This window comes from Bos javanicus, chromosome X (genome assembly GCF_032452875.1).
Source record: "Bos javanicus breed banteng chromosome X, ARS-OSU_banteng_1.0, whole genome shotgun sequence".
In the NCBI taxonomy this organism is placed as follows: domain Eukaryota; kingdom Metazoa; phylum Chordata; class Mammalia; order Artiodactyla; family Bovidae; genus Bos; species Bos javanicus.
In genome coordinates this window covers 91691045-91714823 of record NC_083897.1, presented here as the reverse complement: position 1 = coordinate 91714823, position 23779 = coordinate 91691045, and the positions used below count along the sequence as shown (strand labels likewise).

Below are 23779 nucleotides of genomic sequence, written 5' to 3'. Positions count from 1 at the left end.
GGATATTACCCAGGAACCTGAAAGAAGCCTTGGACACTGTCCTTGCCCACTGCGGAGCCCTTCCCAGGAAGCTAAACTCTTGGCTCTTGCTTTCTTCAGTCCCAAGAGCTCCTACATCTGACCTTGCCCACATGCGTGGGTTCCACTAAGCCTTTGAGGAAGTTATGACCTCAACCTAACTTGATCCTCAGCAAGAGAACTCTGCTTCCAGCAAGACTCCAGCAGTTCAAGCCATTCCCATACAACAGCCAAAAGGCTGACTGGCTCTGCATGGAACTTTGTCTTACTTTCTGAATTTTTGTTCCCTAAGCAATAAAGGGGGCTTTCCAGGTTGTTCTAGTGGTAAAGAACCCACCAGCCAATGCAGGAGATAAGAGACCAGGGTTGAATCCCTGGTTGGGAAGACCCCCTGGAGGACAGCATGACAACCCACTCCAGTATTCTTCCCTGAAGAATTCCTTGGACAAAGGAGCCTGGCAGACAACAGTCTGTAGGGTCAGAGTCAGACACAACTGAAGTGACTTAGCATGCACACATAAGCAATAATTTCCGTTTTCTCCCTGGAGGAGGGGAGAAGCCATTGTGAGGCCTCCTTCACTATGCTTAAGATGTTGTCTCTGTGATGAGATCCTGTTCCTGTGGGGGTAGGGAATTGCAAACGCTTTCTAGAGGCAGATTCCTGGGCAGCATTTCCAGAGATTGCAGCGGGGATGGAGGTGGGGGGATCAGTGGGCCCACTCCTTTACAGGCAATGTGATTAGGTATGAGACTTTTCTTCTCACACAGGAATCTTTGGCACCTGGTTCATCATGTTCTCTGCTCCTATTCTTGCCCCCATCAAAGAGTTATTTCACTTTCCACATGGATAATATAACCAACACCCTTGAGTCCCCAGAACATTATCTCCAGGAACAGCTATATTCCCTTCCCTTCAACTACCCACTCTCTGAACTTTATTATTATTACCTGGAGTTCTACCTCCTCTGTCTTCTTAAATGCAACTGTCTGACCACCTACACCCTCTCTCATTTCATCTTTCAATGTCACTCCAAAACATCTAGCAGCATATCTATCACATGATTCACTTAAGTGATATTTAATACCATACCTATTTTTAGACCTCTTTAACATTCATGTTCATCAATCACTCTTTTGTTTCCCTATCCATTAGCTAGAAAACGGATCTGCCCTTCAGGCTAGTACTGAGGCCCCATTTCTCCCATACAAACATGGTGATTTTTCATTAAACCCAGAAAAAACAGGGAACACATCTAATTTACTTTGCAGTTTCAACGTTTATTTCTGATACCAAAACTTGACAGCACACAAGGGAGGGGGTAAGCAATAGACAAGGAACAGCAAATAAATTTTTCCTGCATGCCACTTTCAGTCAACAGGATGTGGCTCTCTAGATAGCTGCGTTTAGAAGGATTCTGAGGCTTCATCCTCACTCAGGGGAAAGACAGTTGCAACATATTAGCAATATCTGTGAACATAAAAAAGAAAAAAAAATTAAAAATCAATGCATATACCAAGTAGTAAGGAATACAAATAACAAATACTGCTTCCCCATACTTCCTTCATCTCATCACCATGGGTTTCCTAGAACTCCCAGCTAGAGCACATAAATACATTCCCATGGACTCTATAACTCCCAGTGACCCTAAGTGCCCAATCCAAAGTGATATACCTACCCAAAATCTCACTCAACCCAGAAGAAACCGATGGCACCAAAGTTGGCAGCAAAGTTGGCACTGGCTGTACCACCAGGGCCAATAATGGGGCCGGCAAAGGTCTGAGGAAATCTGGAGCGAGCATTCTGGTGGTATCTGGCCCAGAAGGTAAATGGGATTCTGGACCAGGGATCTCCAAAATCTCCTTCCTCATCCCACGTCAGCAGCTCAAACTCAATGTCATCCCAGCTCCAGGGCCCAGATACGGCCTCATCTCCAATCCCCATGCGGGTTCTCGCCTCAGCCCGTGCCTCAGCCTCGGCTGCAGCAGCATCCAAAGCATCCAAGGCCTCATCTGCGGCCTCCATGAACTGTGCAGTCCAGTCACGAGGGTCTCTCTTCTGAACCTGAGATGAGGAGTAGAAAATAAAGCCCATGATAGTATTAGTTAATATTTATGAAGCACCCACTATATACTTAGCACCCTACTTTGTGCTACTGTTTACATAGTAACAACAACAAATACCACCAATAATGTGGCACCTACCATATGCAATACCTAAGAAAGATCTCATTCCTGCTCTGGACTTTTCCCAGCCAGTCATACTTCATCCCTTAACCTATCAAGTCTAGAGCCGTTCCTCTATTACCTCTGCAATGAATCGTAGCACTTTCATCTTGCTAGTCTCATGGTAGGATCGGAGGCCCCAGAGGAACTCATACTCAGGAGGGTTGCTGTTGGGTACTCGTCTGTAGTCTAGGTACCTTAGAAAGAGGAGAAAGGCCTTTGTTTCTACCCAGCCAAAATCAGAGTTCATCAATGCATAATAATCCGAGATTCTGACACCTCAGATTTCAGGTAGCAACTCCCTCCAGTCTCATTCCAAAACACAGATTATTTACCCTCTAATAATCAAGCCTTCAAATTCCTGTGTTTCTACACCAGTCACCTAGGACTAGAGGATGACTTATATAGAGTCACAGAAAGGACAACACTTTTTCACCCCCTCTGCCACAGTTCTGACTCCAGGTTCTTACAATCTTGTTACTGAACCACAGATAGGCCCATTGAAAAGCCTCTGCTAACCCAGCCTTGGGAATATCTACTGTAGGCGTGGTGGACAAGCTCCACTTGCAAGACAGCTATACTGCAGGAAAATTTAGCCACAAGGAATATACTCAGTAAATACTCCTGAGTATATATGTGTGCATATGCATAGGTATAGTTAATATAAGAAATGAGCAGCATGGGAAGGGCTTTCTGAGGCTGACCAGCACACAGAATTCATGAGGACAAGACAAAGCCGCTTAGGCATCACTTACTTTTGTTTTACAAATTCGTAAGTGAGAAGCTTCCTCAGATCTCCAAGGAGGGGATGTCTTACCCTGAAAACAAAAAAAAAAAAAAAAAAGGAGAGATCCATAATTAGAGACTGTGACATTGCCCAAAGGAAAGAAAAGAGTTTTCCAGCACAGAAGTCAGAGATAAGAGAAGAGGAAGAGACCAGGACTATTTCCCCATCCACCCAGGTCACATCTTTGGGCTCTGTACCTCCCCAAACCAATTCCCTTAGACTACCAGGTTGATGCAATCCTGGAACCATCCTCTGTTGCCAAAGAATCATATAACAGGCAAGAGATGAGAGAGCCCAATCATACCCAGGACGCAGTCCCATCTTGCGTAGTGCCTCCCAGAGGACAGCTGCAATGGGAGGCAAGGGGAGACAAGGGATGGAAAATGAACATGGAAATCAGGCGGTAGCCAACCCCCAGCTGCTGGCCCGGCCACTCACCTTCACTGGCACGGTTGCCATTCATGAAGATGACACCCAGAATCACTAAAAGGAGACCCAGTTTTGGTGTGTCTTTGGTCCTAAAGAAGTAAAAAAAAAAATATATATATATTTCCAGCAGCCATTTACACAGGCACCCCAGGCCGTTTACCCATCCAGCTTTCCTAGTATTCCTCAGCTAGGAGACAACTCTATCCCAACTCTGCCCATGACCTGCTATGTGACCCTGAATCCTGAACCCTGATCTACTTGAAACTCCCAGGAAAAAACCACCACTGAGAATGGCAATGTTTCTCCTCCTTTCCCATCTTACGTTCCCAGTATGCCAGCCAGGGACTCAGGGGTGCTGATGAGAATATACAGGTGTTCTTCCTTGTCAATTTCTTTCAGTTGAATTCCAAATTTCTACAGGGGCAAGAAAACGGACTATGAAATCACAGAATCTAGCATAAGCATACCCACATTCACTCCCTGTTATTTGCATCAAACTCCCAATAGGAATCCCATGAATCTTTTAAACCAAGACTTTCTCATAATATCTATCAAAGCCCCTCCTCGCAAACCTTTCCCCATCATTCTGTCCTTCAGGGTTGCCTTCTCACCTTCTCCAGGACAAAGCATGCACGTTCAATGATTTCCGGATACACATCAGTGTATTCACGGATGATATCCCTTAGCATTTCTGTAGGTGAGAGGAGGAAGCATCTGAGCTGAGCAGGGGCCACAGAGCTGTGACATCTTTGCCAGCCCTGCCCAGGGGAGCACAGTAAGTGAAAAAGGAAGACTCAACCATGGAAGGAGGGGATTGAAGGGGAGGGGACATATAAGCACAGAGATATCCACAGAGAATGGGGTGAGGGGAAGGGCAGATCTCTGGGAGAGGGTACTGAATGCCTACCTGAGCGCTTGATGGGCACCTTTGTGTAATCTTTAAGCATCAGGTACTTGACTAGCTTATTAGCCTGAGAGGGAAAAAGGAAATCATTCAAGTTATAAGATATTGACAGAACACTTCATTGAATTATAGATAGAAATACAACAAAGAAAAGAAGTGAGGGTGGGTGGGGAGAAGCAACTGGGGAGTTACAGTTCTTACTCTTTCCTGAAGAAGGGCCACATCTCGGGGCTGTGAGGCACCCAGGTTCTGTGAGGCACGCGAATTAGGAGAGGGGCGCAGGTTCGGTGAGGGGCGCAGGTTTTGCCAGTCTGGTGGAACTGGCCAATCAGTGGGGATCCAGTCAGGTGGGAGCGGCCAGTCAGCGGGGAGCGGCCAGTCGGGTGGCAGTGGCCAGTCAGGGGGTAGTGGCCAATCGGGAGGGCCTTGCCAATCTGGAGGACCTTGCCAGCCTGGTGGAGTCTGCCATCCAGGTGGGGTCTGCCACCCAGGTGGATTCTGCCAGGCCAGTGGGTTTGGCCAGACAACCGGACCAGGCCAGACAATGGGGTTTGGCCAGATCACGGGGTTCTGCCAGATCACTGGGTTTGGCCAGATCACTGGGTTCTGCCAAGCAACTGGGTTTTGCCAGGCTGGTGGGGTCTGCCTAGTTGGGGGGCTCTGACGTGCTGGTGGGGTCTGCCTGGTTGGCTGATTTTGCCAGCCTGATGGATTCTGCCAGGCCAATGGGGTCTGCCAGAGCACATTGGGGGGTGCGCCAGGTGGGCTCTGAGTGGTAACTGGAACTGGTGCAGACCTCCAGGTCCCTGGAGCCAGTGGGGCCCGCCTCTGATCCCCACTGCTACTCTCTTCCACGTTCAAGTTATTAATCTGCATTATCAAAGAAAAGGAAGGTCAGGGTTACCAAGTGTTTCTATGTCCTCACCATATCTATTTCAGGAAGGCCCCCTAAAACCCTCACCTGTAGTGACAGCCTGACCTACTAGCCAATGGTCACCCTGAGTCCTGGGCTTGTCTTTCACTGTCTTCCAGGCAGGAGTTTCATCTCTGAACCAGGCCAGGAGCAACCCAAGGGTGGGGCCTGAGGCTTCTCCTCTTCCTATGTCCATCACTGGCTCTGCTTGTACCACCCTGGACAAATCACTCAAGTCACTTCACCTCTCTGGGACTTATTTTCCTTCTCTGTAAAACTGAAACTATGATCCCTAGCTGCTATGAGGTACCTCGAAGATTTAGTGAGTGAGATAACCTGCGTGAATGTGCCTAGGCCAAGATCTAACACATGGCTACTTTTAAAATGTAAAATGAATTACACAAAGACTGTATATATCACGGGTCCATGTCTCATCTCCCCATTAGTGTGTGGACTAACAAGAATCATCATATTTACCTTATCATCCCCTACAATGTAGCTGAATACAGTTATATATATTTAGTTTTGTCTTGTTTAGAACAAATGAACCGCCTCAAAGAAGAAAGGAGAGCGCCCAAAGCAAAGTAGAACTAGCAGGGATCTCACCTTACGGGTCCTCTTGCCCCGAATTATAGTCCTGGACTCCAGATTCTGAGCCTGGGAACCATCTGCTGATGTCTGTGCAGCTGCACCATCAGATTCACAGATACCTGGGCTTGGGTCAGCCTCTATGTCAGTGTGGGAAGTGGCCATCTTGGCTGGGTTAACATTCTGGGTCTGGGGATCAGCAGTTGGGGCCGTAGTGGTGTCATTCCAAGCCTTGAAGGCTGTCTTGGGCTGAGGGTTGACCATCTCACTGGCATTGAGAGACTGAGAGAAATTGTAGGCCGCATTTGGGACCACTTTAGTAGTGGTATTCTGGGCCTTAAAGGCCATGTCTGACTTGTTGGCAGTTAACTCACCGGTAGGAGCTGCCTGGGAAAAATCATAGGCAGCATTTGGGCCCTTTGCGGGGGCATTTTGGGACTTAAAGTGTGCTGTAGGCAGAATGTTGGGAGTCTCCTTGGCATTAAATGCCTGGGAGAAATCATAGGCAGCATTTGGACCTTTTGTGGTGGCATTCTGGACCTTAAAGGCTGTCTTAGGCTTAGTGGCAGTTGCTAAAGCCTGCGTATCAGCCATCTCACTGACTGCTGGGGGCTGTGAACTCTGAGGACTAGCATTCGGTGCACTGGCAGCTGCTGTGGCCTGGCTGGTAGGCGGGGCCTCCGAGATCTGGATGGCCTCCATCAGGGTCTGCATAAGCAAGGTGCTGTCTTCTACAGAGGCCTCAGCCTGCAAATAAGGGGTAAAAATTAAATCTCTGGGCTCCCGAAGTGGGGTTGGAAGGGTGAGGTGGGGAGCACAATGTGTAGGGAAGGTGAGGCTGGTTGATGCAAAAAGAGAAGGGTGAGTAAGACATCTAGAGGCCTGAGTGGCATGAAGGGGTTACAAAACATCTGATAGGGGCTGAGTGAGGCAGTGGGTAAACAAGGAGTGGGGCCAAATGAAGAGAGGGGACAAGTGTGGAGGGGGGCTGCTGATCTAGGAGTGAGGTTAGAGCAGAGCAATGCAGCCTGGGGTAGGAGCTCAGGAGGAGGAGGTGGAACAAGAGTGCCGCCTTGAGGAGTTGAGGAAAATAAGGGGGTCTCAGGGGGTGGGGAATGCGGGAGAAAGGGAAGGTGGAGGCAGGAGGTTGGGGGAGGGGGCAGCAGAGAGCTCCATAAGCGCCAGGACTATGGGGGGCGGGGGGGAAGGTTCCTTACTCAATCGGGATTCTCTGGGCAGATTGCCCTTACTATTAACAGGGTCTCCCCTTTATCTGAAGGGGAACTGACGGCTGAAAAGGGATGACACCCGCCCCCCTCGCCACACACACACCTTAAACCATAGGAATTTGAAAAATGACGGAATCTAGGCATCAAGAAGGCAACATCAGATCCAAGCGTCTGGACAACCAAAGGAGCCCCGGGGGAACTGTCGGCTAGGGAAACGGTGGGGTGGGGAGTGGAGATCTCACCTGGAAGCCGAGGAGGCCCGCACCACAGTCCATTTTCTCAGACATGATTCTTGTCCCTCTGGCAAGAGCAGAGCCTGGGGGGTGTGGAGGAGGAGTTGGGTGTTATACTAGAGGGCAAACGGGAAGGAACGAATTTGGGGAGCGTTATACTAGAGGGCAAACGGGAAGGAACGAATTTGGGGAGATGGTGGTGTTTGAGGTTTGATTGTGGGGGCGGATGAGGTGCTGAATATGAGAGGAACGGGCCAGACTGGAGTGGGAAAAGTGAATGGATGTCCAGATGGAGGTTCTGAATCCTGAGAAGCTACGAAGAGAAGCTTCAAATCGGGATTCAGATAAGAATTCTGAATCCAGGCAAATTGAATTAGGATTCGCATTTGGGAAATTGAATGGAGTTTTCAAATAATGAGAATCGTATAACAGTACAGACCGAAGTCGAGAAATCTGTAGAGGTTTTGAACGATGGGAGGGGTTTAGAGAGCGAACAGGGATTCTGAATAAGGGAGAATCGGGTGAGGGGTGTGAATCGGGGCTTGGGGAGTGGAAAAGGGATAAGAATCCGGGATAAAGGGATCGGGATGAAAAATAGGGGGCCCGCACCAGGGGGCAAGATGCCCTATCTGGGGGCTAATTCTCACCTTGCCTCAGGCCCCAACCCCAACCCCCTCGTAGCCTCCCTTCTTCACGACTCAGAGGATCGGGATTGCAGTTTTCGGCTCTCAGCAGCCGCACCCTCTCCTTGTCCAGGAGAAAATGCCAGCGCGGCAGCTAAGACGACCCCGCCTCTTCGCCTAATATACCACCCACCACCTCAGATGGTTGTACGCATGCGCAAGACCTGATCGACCAAATAAGAGTCCCGCCCGCTTCCCCAACAAAAGCTTCGCCCTGAAGGCTATGCTGAGCATGTGCAGTGGGAGGCAGTCCCGCCCCTTTGCCAACACACCACCCCATCACCAACCAGGTTGACAGTATGCATCGGCCCCTCCCCCAAACAGATGCGCTGTGCCTCTAGATCCCACCCCTTGCCCCACGCGTCGGCCCCCCTACCTTTTCCGCAATGCGTCTCTGTTCTTTCCCTCCCCTCTAGTGGCCCCTCCTGTCAGTCAGCGTACATCAACCACCCGCTTGTCTAGCAGCATTTAGGTCACTATTAAAGAGGTCTCTGTGTAGGGTCTCTAATTGCAACAAGTGCTAAGCTCCTGCTAAAAATAATCTCATCCATTTAGGCACCTAGGAAAATGGCCAGAGAGGGATACATTAATGGCGGTAGAAAAAATCTGTGCCTGCCATGTGACCCTACAAGATCTCCTCCCCACTCAACAGTTTCCGGACTCAAACATTAGCTACTTTCTTGCCCTTTGTGCAGCTCCAGCTATTTATTTTGTGTGGGGAGGTGGGGAGGGATGGGTACAGCTTGTACTTAACAGCAGGATCTATGCTGGGGCTTGTTTTCCTCTCACAGAAGCCCTGAAAAGTGGATATCAGCATCTCCACTTTACAGATCAAGATAATGAGGTACAGACATATTGCATGAACTAGACAAGGACAGTCAGTAAACGGAAAATGCAAAATGTGGACCTGGTTTTCCAGACCCTAAAACCCATGTTGCACCATTGCTGGCTCAGGGACTGAGGCACCCTCACTTCTTCAGTTTGAGCAGCAGATTCACTCAACCTCCCCCACTCTGTCAACGTCCATCCCAAACTTGAGCTCATGCTCTGCATCGTGGAGAACACAGGAAGGGGCCCCAGCACCCCCTCCCCACCCCTGCCTGCTCTATGTGGGTCCACCCAGGTGTGCAAATTGCTCTCTGGGGTCCACTCCCTGATCCGTCAGGCCTCTTTTGCTCTAAGTGGCACAAATGTCCCTGAGGCCTTCTTGGTGCCCTCCAGAGCAGCCAGGACGCTCAGGTACTTGTGTGTCTGAATCATGGCAAGCCTTGACTGAGAGTGAATGTTTGCCCTGGTTCCTTCCAGGGCTGGGCCTCAGTTCCTGGGATGGAATGCTGGGCCAGTTTGTCACTAGCTGTGTGAGCCCACTCAGGCCACTGGAATTCTCTGAGTCTGGCTTCTCAACATGCAAAATGGGAAAGACAAGTAGCACTTACTGGGGTCCTATGCAATGACACAAACTGTGCTTCCAGAATGGAGAGGCTTAAAAAGGCAGAAAATGTTACATAGATGTGAAATGACTCAAACTAAACTGATACTTTCCAAACATCCAAGGTACATCTTTGTACCTTTCACATTTATTCTGGCATCAGCTCCTGCCAGAAGCCAACATACAAAAGGAAGCTAATGCTGGGAAGTACTGCAGCATTTGGTCCCCAAGGGCCAACATCAATTCTGCCTGGCTGGATAACTTTCCCCATCTGTTGCATAGCAACCTCCTCTGTCAGCTGCCTGTTTTTTCTCAGCACTTCCTCTGGAAAGTGTCTGCAGTGGGACGTGATCAGACTCAAGAAAGGAGGCCTAAAACACCATTTTATATGCTTTCTGATCCCGTATCTATTATCTCCAGTCTTGACTTATGAATTCTAAATCTGTAATCTGACAACCTACGCCACTCTTGCAATTGTCTCTGTATTTTCACAATTAACAGGTCCCATATATCCTCCTCCTAACCAACACTGTGTTTGTCCTATCATGCCCTTCTCTCTCCATTAGAATCCTTTTAGGGAGATGGATTTTTGTTTTATTCATTGCTGTATCCTTAGAACATAAAATGGTGCCTAGTGTATTTTATATGCTCAAAAAATACTTGTTTAATGAATGAATGAATACCACCATCCATTCTGTTGCTTATACAAGAAACCTCAGAGGCATTCTTGTTTCTTTCCTGTGATGAATTCACCTACTTTTCCTCATTACACAAATGCATATCTGTCATTAAAAATTCAAACATTACCTAAGTATTTCAGAAATTAAGTAGCCATCACTCCAAATTTCACCACTTTGAGTTAACTGTTAAGGGTTTGTTGCTAACTTCTCATACAACACTTTATGTACATATATTCTCACATAAATGGGATTACTTTGAATTGCATTCTTTTATTAATACTTACTGCCTCCCACTTGCTTTTACCTCTACCCTCATCTGAGACATGCACTTTAAAAACCATTTTTTATATTCTATCATGTTCAAAAAGTCCTTTATTGTTTTACAAAAATGAAGATCATATTATATGTATTTTAATCTATCTGATTTATCTCAGTTAATGTTAATCTACCTCTGATTCATTCTTTTGCACTGCTGCATACTATTCCATGATAGAGAGGGACCACAATATATTAAATCATTTTCTCATTGATGGTAATTCATTTTGGTTTCAGGTGTTTTGGTGTGGGGAGGAAGCACATACTGACAACACTGCAATAAAATAACTGTACATATATCATTACTTTTAATGCTTAATATTTATTCCTGTGACATCGGATGCCCAGGAGTAAGATCAATACACTAGACAGTGTTTGGCATCATAAGCCTTTTCCAGTTTTTTTCCCAACCTGGTGTGTGTTTTATTAGTATCTCCTTGTGGTTTTAATTTACATTTCTGGTAAGTAAGTAGTGGAATACATATTCATATGTCAATGGACCTACTGGATTTCTTTTGTAAAGTGCTTGTGCAAGTCTTTTGCCTATTTTTCTTGTGTTGTCTTTGTCTTAATTATTTTGGAGATTTCTTTGAACAGTCTTACAGATGCTAATTGAAATCCCGTAGGGCTAGATGTATTGCAAATATTTTTTTCACATTTTAGTAAGGTAATACAGTGTGTATACTCTGTTACGTAACAGTTCCAACTGCAAGAGCCACCTTATCAGCTAAAAGAATGTGACCTAGGATTTACCAGTGGTAGGGTCCTGAAGGAGCCTACTGGGTCGACGTCTATGGGGTCGCACAGAGTCGGACAGACTGAAGTGACTTAGCAGCAGCAGCAGCAGGGTCCTGAAGACCACCCTTGCATTCAATGATTCACTAGAAGCACTCACAGAACTCAGGATAGGTGCTACATTCAAGGCTATAGTTTATTACAATGCAAGGATACCAATTTAAATCCACAAAGCTAAAAGGTGGATAATTCACATGTCCAGGAGAGAACAGGGGTGAGCTTCCATTTGTTCCCTTTCAGTGGAACTGTATGGCCAGTGCTTAATTCTCCCAGCAAGATGTGTGACAAACCTGATCCCTGGAATTTACTGGAGGTTAGTCACGTAGGCATGGAACACCTGGGTGGCTAACCTTAGCTACTCAGTCTCCAGCCTGTGCTGAGGTCAAACTAATGCCACAAGGCTCAAGGCCCCACTATAAATCATACTCTTAACATAAACCATCTGTTGGCCCAAAGCCCCGGCTGAACAAAAAGATTCTAATCAGGCATAATATGCCAAAGGTTTAAAGGTTATCTCCCAGGAGCTTGTCAAGAGCTGGACCTTTCTTTGGAATGTGCAGACATTTTTCTGGAATGCTCAGGGTCTGAACACCTCAGACCTGCCGAGTCAAGTCTTCTATTGCACAAACAGTCATCAGTTCAGTTCAGTTCAGTCGCTCAGGTTAATGAGGAAAATGTAAATTATAACCACAATGAGTTAGTATTTCACATCTATCAGAATGCTTACAAAAAATACAACAGGTGCTGGCAAGGATTTGGAGAAAATAGATCCACTCACACATTGTTGCTGGGAATGTAAAATGATACAATCACTGGGAAAGTTTGGCAAGTTTCTTATAAAACCTAACATGCTCCTATTACACAATCCAACAATTGCCCTCTTGGGCATTTATCCCAGAGAAATAAGAACTTATGGGCTTCCCTTGTAGCTCAGTCGGTAAAGAATTTACCTGCAGTGCAGGAGACCCGGGTTTGATCCCTGGGTTGGGAAGATTCCCTGGAGAAGGAAATGGCAACCCACTCCAGTATCCTTGCCTGGAAAATCTCATGGACACAGGAGCCTGGTGGGCTGCAGTCCATGGGATCGCAAGGACTTGGCCATGACTGAGCAGCTAACACTAATGGTTAATGATGTTGAATATTTTTAACATGCCTATTTGCCATCAATATATCCTCTTTGGTGCAATGTTTCTTCATGTCTTTTGTCCAGTTTTCTAATTTAATTGCTTGTTTTTTTTTAAGTGTTGAGTCTTAAGAATTTATGTATTTTATGTGTAAGTCCCCTGTCAGATATATGGTTTACAAACTGGTTTCTCCCAGTTTGTAACTTTTGTCTTCATCCTCTTTAAGAGAGTCACATGGCACATTTTTTTAGAAAGTCCAATTTATTGATTTTTTCTCCTTCTAAAGATCTATGTCATTTCTAAGAACTCTTCAACAAGCCCTAATGATCTGAAGATTTTATCATGTATTATATTCCAGAAGTCTTGTGGTTTTAACTTTTGTATGGAAGTCTATCTTCCATTTGGATTTAAATTTTCAATTAGATGTGAGGTCTAGGTTGAGTTTTATTTGGGGGGATGGGAGAGGCAGAGCTACAAAAATCCATCTTATCATTCCAGCACAATTTGTTAAAAGATAATCCTCCCATTGAGTTATTTTTGCACCTTGGTAAAAGCTCAGTTGGCCATACCTGTGTAAGGCTATTTCTCAAGTTCTCTACTCTGTTCCACTGGTCTATGTGTCTACTCCTCCATCAGTACTGCAGTGGTCTTGATCACTGTGGCTATACAATAGTCCTGAAGTTGAATAGAATTTTGTTCTTTTTCAGAATTATTTTATCTGTTAATCTAGTTCTTCTGCTTTCCCATACATTTGGGAATAATTTATATCTACAAAGTATCTTGGGTTCAATCCCTGGGTTGGAAAGATCCCCTAGAGAAGGAAATGGTCCAGTATTCTTGCTTGGGAAATCCCATGCACAGAGGAGCCTGGTGGGCTACAGTCCACGGGGTCACAAAGAGTAGGACATGACTGGGCACACACACACAAAGCATCTTACTGTAATTATGATAGCAACTGCATTCAATCTATGGGCATTCTCTCCTTTTATTTTGATTTTCTTTGACTTCTTAATCACAGTTTTTTTGTATTCTGTCATTGTTGGGGGGAGTGTTCTATAAATATCGATTAGATCCTGTTGGTTGATGATGTTGGGTCTATCCAATTATGCTTTTTTCCAAACATGGGAAGTTTTCAGACATTTTTCAGTCCCTCCTCCCATGATGACACCTATCTTAGATCTTTTGCAGTAGTCCAACAAATACTTGAAAGCTCTGTTTATTTTTGGTTTTCAGTCTATTTTTACCTGTCAGATATGATACTTTCTGTCATTCCACCTTAAGTTCATTAATTCATTTTTCTATTTATTCTACTTCTGAGTTCATCTATTATTAGTTAAGTTCATTTATTGGATTTTGGATTTTTCAGTTCCTAATTTTCTTTTTGATTGCTCCTTATACTTTCTATTTCTTTTGGAGATTTTCTATTTCTTTGCTGAGACTTTCTGTATTCTATGAACAGTTGCTCATTGAAACATCTTTATCATGGCTGTTTAAAAACCCTTGTAGATGATTCTAATATCTGTATCATCTTGATGTTGGTATGTGTTGACTGTCTTCTCTCATTCAAGGTGTGATTATCGTATTTCTTGATATGACAAGTGATTTTCAATTGTATCCAAGATATTTTGCATCTTATAAGGATCTGAATCTTATTTAATCTTCTGGCTTATCACATGTGAGTGGAAGTCCATATTCCCACTCAGCCTCCACTGACACCTGGGAGAGAGGGGCTCCTTGTTACTGAGGGCTAAATGAGAGTTCCAACTCCATATTAAGCTTGTAGGAATACTGCCCTGACTGGAAGAGACCTGGGTGCCTAATTACATAGCCAGAGACTATAGCCATAACCATCGTATCTTCTCCTTTCAGCATGATTTCACATTTAGATTATACAGAATGCACACAAGGACAAGCATGGAAGAGTACATCTACACCATTTATTCCTTCTTGCTGGAGGTCTAAGTCCCCAAGTCAAGTATTTTTTTTTAAAAATTGAGATCTCTAATGTAAAATCATACTATAAAAATAATTTGATCACTTAATTTACATTAAAAAGTACACTACATTTTCCTTAAAGGAAATCAGCTCTGAATATTCATTGGAAGGACTGATGCTGAAGCTCAAACTCCAATACTTTGGCCACCTGACGCGAAGAACTGACTCATTTGAAAAGACCCTGATGCTAGGAAAGACAGAAGGCAGAAGAAGGAGATGACAGAAGATGAGATGGTTGGATGGCATCACAAATCAATGGACATGAGTTTGAGTAAACTCCGGGTGTTGGTGATGGACAGGGAGGCCTGGCGTGCTGCACTCCATGGGGTCACAAAGAGTCGGACAAGACTGAGCAACTGAACTGAACTGAATTTACGTTATATATTACAGTTATTCTGATGACTTGGTGAAACATCAAAAAAGATATTAAGTAATAATCTCAATAAGTAATATCCCTTTCTTTTTCTTGAAATGACTTTACCATTTCACCATTTAGAATGTTGTTGCTTTTTTATAAGCAGTTTTTAAACATCATATTTAGTAGTTTATTTCTCTTTTTTACTTACAGTTTTTCATGTTTTTTTTTCTGCCTTTTTTCCCAAATCCTATCCCTGTTGATTGTACCATTTTAAGTACACCTTGGTTCCATTCTATTCTCTTACTTTTTATCACCTTGTTGTTAGAAGCATGAAGAGAGGAAGAAATGAAGAGAGAAAAATTGAAAAGAGAGGGTATAAGAGGAAGAAAAGGCAGGAAGGAAAAAAGAAACAGGAAAACAGTAATAAAAGAAAAAATTAATGACAATTGCAAGTAAATAGAATTATTAAGATAATGAGAAACAAGAGAATGGAGAAACAATGGATACTAAGTTGAAATGGAAAAAGCAGGAAGAGAATAAGGAAGTAGAATGCAGAAGGGAGAAGGGACGTAGAATGGAAGAGTGTGTAAAGGAAATGGAAGGAGATAAAACAGGTTAGGGGTAAATGAAAAAGAAAGGAAAATAAACAAGGGGAAAGAAGAAAAAGAAGAGGAATGTAGAGAAAATAACTAGGGAGAAAAGAGAAGTGTCTGAAGTAAGAGGGAAAATGTGGAGGAGGAGGAGTGATGTGGAATGGCAGCTTTCACTGCAGAAAGAATGCTTAATGTTAGAAGTTCTTTCTTTTTGCTCCTCAAATATCTAGTTCCCTTTATATTTGGTACTCATCAAAGTGCCAGGGGTCATTTCTCACATGATGTCACTCTTGCCTGGAGGTAAGACCACTGTGGTTTTCAATCAATAAGAGCCACGTGGCCCATGTTTTGAATAGATAAATTTGTCTGTGATACTCAGTATTTATAGAGCTTCCCAGCTGGCGCTAGTAGTAAAGTATCTGCCTGCCAATGCAGGAGACAGAGAGAAATATGGGTTTGATCCCTGGGTCAGGAAGATCCCCTGGAGGAGGGCATGGCAACCCAATCCAGTATTCTTGCCTGGAGAATGCTTTGGATAGAGGAGCCTGGCAGGCTATGTAGTCCATAGGGTCACAAAGAATTGGACACAACTGAAGTAACTTAGCACACACACTCAGCATTTATCACATACTTTCTGCTGCTGGTTCTTCATCAGGTATGGATATCATCTGACAAATTTAGGTATACAAGAAATGCAAGTTTTCTTTTTCTCTGCAACTTAGCTTGAATTCTGTCAATTTCCCAATCTACTGAGCGGCTGAAACTCAACTCCAGCAGTGTGAAGTTCTCCTCACCCCATTTATTGGGGTTGTGCCTAAATTATGGTATCTCAGTGTCAAAAACATGAGGATGCGTGATATATGTTGGGTATCATATATACATGCCAGCATGATATGATGTCGTATTTGGTTTACCATTGTTTGTCCAAGCAGGTAGCTGTTGACTTGAGCCTCAATTTCTACCACAAAGCCCTGATGGGGTCTCACTCTCTCTGAGGGTGTCATATTCCACTCATATACATGGGAAATACCCTGCTACTCCTATAATATGCTGAGGCTTTTTCATCTCTGTGAGGCTGTCTTTGATGAACATACTCTTTTTATACTTCCATGATATCCTGAGCTGAGAGAAACTATGTGAGGAGACTCAAAGCTCAGAATGCCTAAAGACACCACACAACCATTTCTATTTTGTAGTCTTGTTCTCATCCTCTTCCTGGCCTTTCCCAGGAAGTGAGATGCAAGGCCACACTGTTAGAGAATCTTACAAACCTATCTGGGGTTTCTTCCCATCACTAGAATACAGGGTCTAGGTTTCTCCTTTTTTTTCAGGAACCCACAATATCAACTGACTCTTTTTTTGCATTTCTTCACAAAACAGTGAATGTGAGGCTAGAGAGTCTTGAAAAGAAGTGCTAACAACAAAAAAGCTAAACAAACTAACAATGACTTTCCTTGTACTCAACAGAAAAATGAGGTTTCAGAGCAAATCACCATCCTGTAATATTGAAGGACAGGCAAATCAAGGGTCACAAATAAGATCTGCTTACCTAAGGCAGAAGACACTAGAGCCATAAACTTGTAGGAACTCTTAAATGAAAATGTGACAAACTCCTAGAGGCTGAATGTGGACTAAAATGAGAGTGAGAAACTCTTGGGAGTGGTAGTCCTGTTGGGGAAGCACATTTTCATGGGCTTTATTTCAGGAATTTCATCAGGTTCTCACAGTCAAGATCTGAGAAAGACCCCCTGCTATGGCCCCAGCATAAGCAGGGGAAGAGTCTTTGCGATTATACCTGTGAAATATGCCCAGAGCCTACTCTGTAACAAAGTCCTACTTTTCAAGAGGAAAGACTACCAGAGCTTTGTTCCAGCCCCTCTCTACCTTTCTTGTCTCACCTAAGGTGTGTGTGTGGCAGAGAAGGGGTGGGAGGGGTGGGGGCAGGGGAGGACTAAACAAATAGAAATACTTGTAAAGGCCACAGGCCAGAGTCACAGGCCCACTAAAACACTGAAATATAACTGGAATATTACAAAACACTCCCTTTCCCCCATACCATACCATACCTTGGGCTTCACAGGTGGCTCAGTAGTAAAGAATCCACCTGCCAATGCAGGATATTTAAGAGATGTGGGTTTGATCCCTGGGTTGGGAAGATCCCCTGGAGTAGGAAATGACACCCCACTCCAGTATTCTTGCCTGGAAAATTCCATGGGCAGAGGACCCTGGCAGGCTATAGTTCATGGGGCTGTAAAGAATTGGACATGACAGAGCAAGAGAGCACCTACCACCATACCAACAGGGCTCAAGTATATTATAATGGATTATATTTGAATGAAGAAGCCCAAAGTCAAGACAGGAGACAAAATCAAGGACACTTAAAGGAATATGAAGCCTCTGCTACCTATTGCTAAAGCAAAATTTAATTGCTAAAGCAAAATTTAATTGCTAAAGCAAAATTTAAACGAAGCCCAACTCCTAGTAAGACAAACATAAATCTTCACAATAGAGGCCCCCCTCTGTCAGTTCCTATTACTTGTCCAGCTTTCAAAAAAAATTACAAGGCACACCAAAAGGCAAGAAGAAAAAGTCTGAAGAGACAAAGCAAAAGTAACAGACTCAAATATGACAGAACTATTGGAATTATTAGGGAATTTAATACATTATAATTAATATGTCAAAGACTCTAATAAAAAAGCAGACAATATGCAAGAACAAATGGGTAATGTAAGCAAAGAGATGGAAATCCTCAGAAAGAATCAAATGGAAATGCCAGAAGGACTTCCCTAGCAGCCCACTGGTAAGAATCCACGCTTTCACTGCAGGGGGCATGTGTTCCATTGCTGATCCAGGAACTAAGATCCCACATGCCAAGGGGTGCTGTCCCCCCAAAAGGAAATGCTAGAAATACAGAAATCTCATAAAAGAAATAAAGATTGCATTTGATGGGGTCATTAGTAGACTAGACATGGCTGAGAGAATCTGTGAACTTGGAAGATATGGCCAGAGATGCTTCCCGAACAAATATAAACAGAAGAAAGGAAAAAACAAACAAACAACAACAAAAAACAGAACATTCAATTATTGTGAGACAATTTCAAAGGATTCAACATATGCCACAACTGGAACAAAAGAAGAAGAAAAAAGAGAGAATGGAACAGAAGAATGGAATGGAACATTATATTGCAAATAATAATGACTAAGACTTTTCCAAAATTAATGCAGACAACAAATCACAGATTCAAGAAACTTAGATAGAGAACACCAGCAGAAAAACACTAAGAAATTTACATTGAGGAACATCATATTCAAACTGCAGAAAATCAGAAGCAAAGAAAAAATACTGGAAGAAGCCAAGGGAGAAATAAATCTAAGTATACTTATAGCAGAATAAGGATGAGAATTACAGAAGACTTCATCAGAAACTATGTAGGCAAGAAGAAGGTGAAGTGAAATCTTTAAAATGTTAAAAGAATAAAACCCAATGGCCTAGATTTCTGTGTCTAGCTAAAGTATTCTTTAAAAGCGAAGGAGATAAAAAGACTTTCTCAGACAAACAAAAACTGAAGGAATTCATCACCAGAAGATCCACCCTACAAGAAGTGTTAAAAGATTTATCAGGCACAAGAAAAATGACACAGGGCAGAAACGTAGAATTATATAAAGACAGGAAAAGCATTAGAGAGGGAATAAGTGAAGCTTTCCTTCAAAGAGGAAATCCAAACTACAATTACAGATATCTTGGGGATGCTTTAATAAAAGGAAATTTATGCAATACCTTTTTCATTATTAAATAATTACATGAAATTCACAAAAGAACTATCTCAACCACAAACATACAGCAAGGATAAAAGGATGAAATAAGTTATGGCACGTAATCAATAAACAAAAGAAGATATATTCATATTAGATTCATTATTTTAGATTAAGTTTCTTGCATAATGTAAACAGAATAATATACAAAAAACAATTTGATAGATGTACAAGGAATAAAAAACCCAAATCATAGCATGTGATTATAACATCCCTTTCTAAGTAAATGATAAACTAATCATTCAAAATACGATTTCTGAGGGATTTCTCTGGTGGTCCAGTGGTTAAGACTCTGTGCTTCCACTGCAGGGGGCATGGGTTTGATTCCTGATCAGGCAACTAAGATCCTGCATGCCACAATGAGTGGCCAAACTATGATTAAAAATAAACAAATATGATTCTTGAAACTCTTACAAAGATACTATACATCAAAGCCCAAACATAAAACACCATGGTGCCTCAAAATGAGCATTATGGAATTCTTAAATCCCTCTTCCATGTTTTCTGAAATGGAGGTAACTTGATTTCATCTCTTTCATTTACATATGTAAAAGAACATAGAAATTTAAAGTCCTGTATACTTATGAGATGCTATGTATTGTGATAAGTGTAAGGGATAGAATGATGAGCAAAAACACACCTAGTAACTGCTTTCAAGGACTAATGGATCTCAGTCTTACATAAACAACTGAGCCCAATCACACACAATTTTAAGAAACCTTACTGTGTTTTTCATGCCAATTTTCATCATGGGAGCCGTCAAACTGACATCTTGCGATTACATCAAATGATTTTGTTATAAACTTAAATAGGTTGCTGCTAAGTCACTTCAGTCGTATCCAACTCTGTGCGACCCCATAGACGGCAGCCCATCAGGCTCCCCCATCCCTGGGATTCTCCAGGCAAGAACACTGGAGTGGGTTGCCATTTCCTTCTCCAATGCATGAAAGTGAAAAGTCAAAGTGAAGTTGCTCAGTTGTATCCAACTATTCGTGACCCTATGGACTGCAGCCCACCAGGCTCCTCCATCCATGGGATTTTCCAGGCAAGAGTACTGGAGTGGGATGCCATTGCCTTCTTTCATTACCCCCACCCACTTCCCTTCCAGTTAATTCCTCCTTCCCATCACCTAACAACTAACATTCCATTAATAGGCAGAAGATTACCAGAAGAGACAAGAGAAGAAGCCTACTAGTAGAACTTTCCACACAGTTTGAGAAGGTTTGTTTGATATTTTATCAGATGATCATGCCACACAGGCTCTCAGTATCTTGTGACATACAGGCTCTCTATCATTTGCACTGGCAAATCCATACATATATCTATGTTCTCAGATACCTGCAATATGATTTAGCTCCATGTGTGTCTTAATGTTCAGTATCAATATAAGATGTAATTTGAGAATCAAGAAGCATTAACAACAACTGTAACAGATAAGGATCTGGGCTTAGACAAGTCATCACATACTTCAGCTTTATGGCATTTCCTGATTACATTTTATGAAACAAGGATCATCTGAAAAGCACTGGAATACCATACCAACGCCAACACTGTACACCACACTTGCATGCACAATAGTAATAGATGTACCCCATCTAAGACAGTTTTCAGTACGTGATGTTACATCACAATTATTTTCACAAAATATTTTCCATGACATTAAAAAGCCTTGCAAACTCCCTTTATAATAACTATGCACTATCCAAGGATATAAATTTACCTATGCCTAATTAACAAAAGTATTATTTCTATTTATTTTTGTTCATTAGATTATCATTGTGGTGACTTTTCCCCCACAAACTTAAATGCATATCTCAAATTATTTCCTTATGGTATATTATTAGAAATGGAATTACTAGGCAAAGGTATATGAACTCTTTTACCAAAATGTTTTCCAGTAAGAATTTTTAATCAATACTAGTAATGTACAAGAGGTCTCATGTACTCTGAGAGTGTTAGTATTGAATGTTTACCTTAAAAATATTTCCAGTTTGATAGACAAATTGATACTTAATTGATTTAAGTTGTATTTCTTTCATGATTAATGAAGCGCAACACACTTTCAGTGTTTATTAGTCATGTGTATTTCTGCCTGAGAGTTCTTTAAATATTAATGATATTGACCTTATACCTAGCACATTTGTTGCATTTTTTTTTAGTTTGTAGCTTGCCTTTTAATTTTGTTTATGAATTCCTGATCTAAGAAAAAAGGTAAACCATTACTTTCTTTTCCACTGTTAGTCTATTTTTTTATGGCAATCCAACAGTCAAATAGACATTTATTTTTCTGGAAATTAATTTGGAAATGTGGATTTCGGGCCTAAAAATGCTTTCTTAGTAATTTACCTTTCAAGACTAAGTGAAAATGATAAAATTCTGAATTATTTTGATGATTTTTCATGACAGAAGCATGCTTCTACAGAAGTATAAAGTAAGAAAACACAATACAAATTCAGCAGGACATTTAATGGGACTTCTACAGTTGCCTCAGAATTTTGGTTAAAGCTGCATTGCTAAAACAAGCAAACAAAAAAGGATGCCAAGTATCCCCATATTCTAAAAAGAGACACCACAGAGTTCTGAACACAATCCTATAGGGCTTAGGCAGGGGTGGCTGACTAGTCATGCTATTGATACTTACTCCATTCCTTTTCAGCCCAAATCAAACGTACTTAGAGACTAGAAAGAATCAGAGAACAATTTACAGTGTTGTGAGTCCTTGGCTTGGTAGTATCTTTCCCTCTCTTGAAGAAGGGAAGGGCATGTGATTCCCTTACCAAAGCCATGTGAGTGTTAATTGCTCAGTCGTGTACGACTCTTTATGACCCCATGGACCAATAGCCCACCAGGCTCTTTGGTCCATGGAATTCTCCAAGCAAGAATACTGGAGTGGATTGCCATTTCCTTCTCTAGGGGATCTTCCCAACCCAGGGACAGAACCAGTCTCCCACATTGCAGGCAGGCTCCTTACCATGTGAGCCACCAGGGAAGCCCAAAGCCATGTGACGAGGGATCCAAAGAACCACTTACAGAGATTAGGGGGAATCTGCATGAGGTAAGAGAAGGGATGCATGTTATCTTTCGGAATTATGGTTTTCTCTGGGTGTATATATATATATGCCCTGGAGTGGAATTACTGGGTCATATGATAGCTCTATTTTTAGTTTTTTAAGGAACATCCCCATTGTTCTCCATAGCGGCTGCACCTAACCACATTCCCACCAACAGTTCATTGTAGCACTATTTACTATAGCCAGGACATGGAAGCAACCTAAATGTCCATCAACAGAGGAATGGATACAGAAGATGTAGCACATACATACACTGGAAAACTATTTAACCATAAAAAGGAACAAAACTGTGCCACTTGCAGAGATGTGGATAGACTCAGAGACTACCATACAGAGTGAAGTAAGTCAAAAAGAGAAAAACAAATATCATATATCAACATATATATGTGCAATCTAGAAAAAACTGTATGGATGAACCTATTTCCCAAGCAGAAATACAGACCCAGATGTAGAGAACAAATGTATGGGCACCAAAAGGGAAAGTGGGAGTGATGAATTGGGAGATCCTGGGAATGACATACATATACTACTATGTATGAAATAGATAAGAAATGAGAACCTACTGTATAGCACAGAGAACTCTACCCAATGCCCTCTGGTGACCTAAATGGGAAGGAAATCCAAAGAAGAGGGGATGTATGTATACATATAGTTGATTCACTTTGCTGTACAGCAGCACATAACACAACATTGTAAAGTAACTATACTCCAAAAAATTATTTAAATGAAGAGAGGGGAGTTTTGCATTATTTTGGATAGTCAACAGTATCCCTCCAAGTTGGAATTTCTGATGATTACTAAGGTTTGACTTGTTCCTAAAGACTTTTAGAGTGCGTGCCTATGGCTTCTCATCACCATGCATTGAACTACAGTTAGGAACTTTTTTATATTGAAATTTAGTTAACTTACAATATTATATTCATTTAAAGTATACAACATTTACAGTAGTCAATACTTTTATAGATTATTCAATACTATTCAATACATTTATAGAATATATTCTATTTAAAGGAATTATAAATTCCCTGTGCTGCAGAATATAAATTTGTGGTTTATTTATTTTACACATGGTAGTTCATACGTCTTAATCCCCTACTCCTACATTGCCCTTCTCTCCTTCCCTCTGCCCACTGGTATCCACTAGCTTGTTCTCTGTACCTCAGAGTCTGTTTCTGTTTTGCTATATTCATTCATCTGTCTTATTTTTCAGATTCCACATATAAGTGATAACATACAGTATTTGTCTAGGACCATTTATGTTGTTACAAATCACAGATTTTCATTTGTTTCTATGGTTAGTATTTCTTTGTATTTGTATACTACATCTTTATGCATTCATCCTTGTCTAACTCATTTATCCATTCAGCCTTGTCTAACTCAATGAAACTATGAACCATGCCTTGTAGGGACACCCAAGACAGACGGGTCATGGTGGAGATTTCTGACAAAATGTGGTCCACTGTAGAAGAGAATGGCAAACCACTTCAGTATTCTTGCCTTGAGAACCCCATGAACAGTATGAAAAGGCAAAAAGATGCGACACTGAAAGATTAACTCCCCAGGTCTGTAGGTGCCCAATATGCTACTGGAAAGAGTGGA

At 42.4% G+C, this 23779-nt stretch overlaps 1 protein-coding gene across 3 annotated transcripts in view; it reads right to left on the bottom strand.

Annotated features, from left to right (window-relative positions):
* Positions 1-1275: 1275 nt before the first annotated feature.
* The window catches only part of MAGED1 (MAGE family member D1), a 79789-nt gene continuing 57285 nt past the window's right edge, over positions 1276-23779 (bottom strand). For 2 of the 3 annotated variants that reach the window (XM_061410134.1, XM_061410135.1), the window contains 12 exons: positions 7334-7407; positions 5881-6609; positions 4563-5231; positions 4365-4428; positions 4069-4148; positions 3780-3871; positions 3467-3546; positions 3333-3375; positions 2997-3059; positions 2324-2438; positions 1695-2080; positions 1276-1486 (listed from right to left, as the gene is read on the bottom strand). In XM_061410134.1, the coding sequence (XP_061266118.1) occupies positions 1703-2080; positions 2324-2438; positions 2997-3059; positions 3333-3375; positions 3467-3546; positions 3780-3871; positions 4069-4148; positions 4365-4428; positions 4563-5231; positions 5881-6609; positions 7334-7378 (2358 nt within the window). In that variant the 5' untranslated portion in view covers positions 7379-7407 and the 3' untranslated portion in view covers positions 1276-1486; positions 1695-1702. Of the gene's footprint in view, positions 1487-1694; positions 2081-2323; positions 2439-2996; positions 3060-3332; positions 3376-3466; positions 3547-3779; positions 3872-4068; positions 4149-4364; positions 4429-4562; positions 5232-5880; positions 6610-7333; positions 7408-7971; positions 8133-23779 lie in introns of those variants that run through there. The other variant, XM_061410136.1, reaches the window with a different exon arrangement.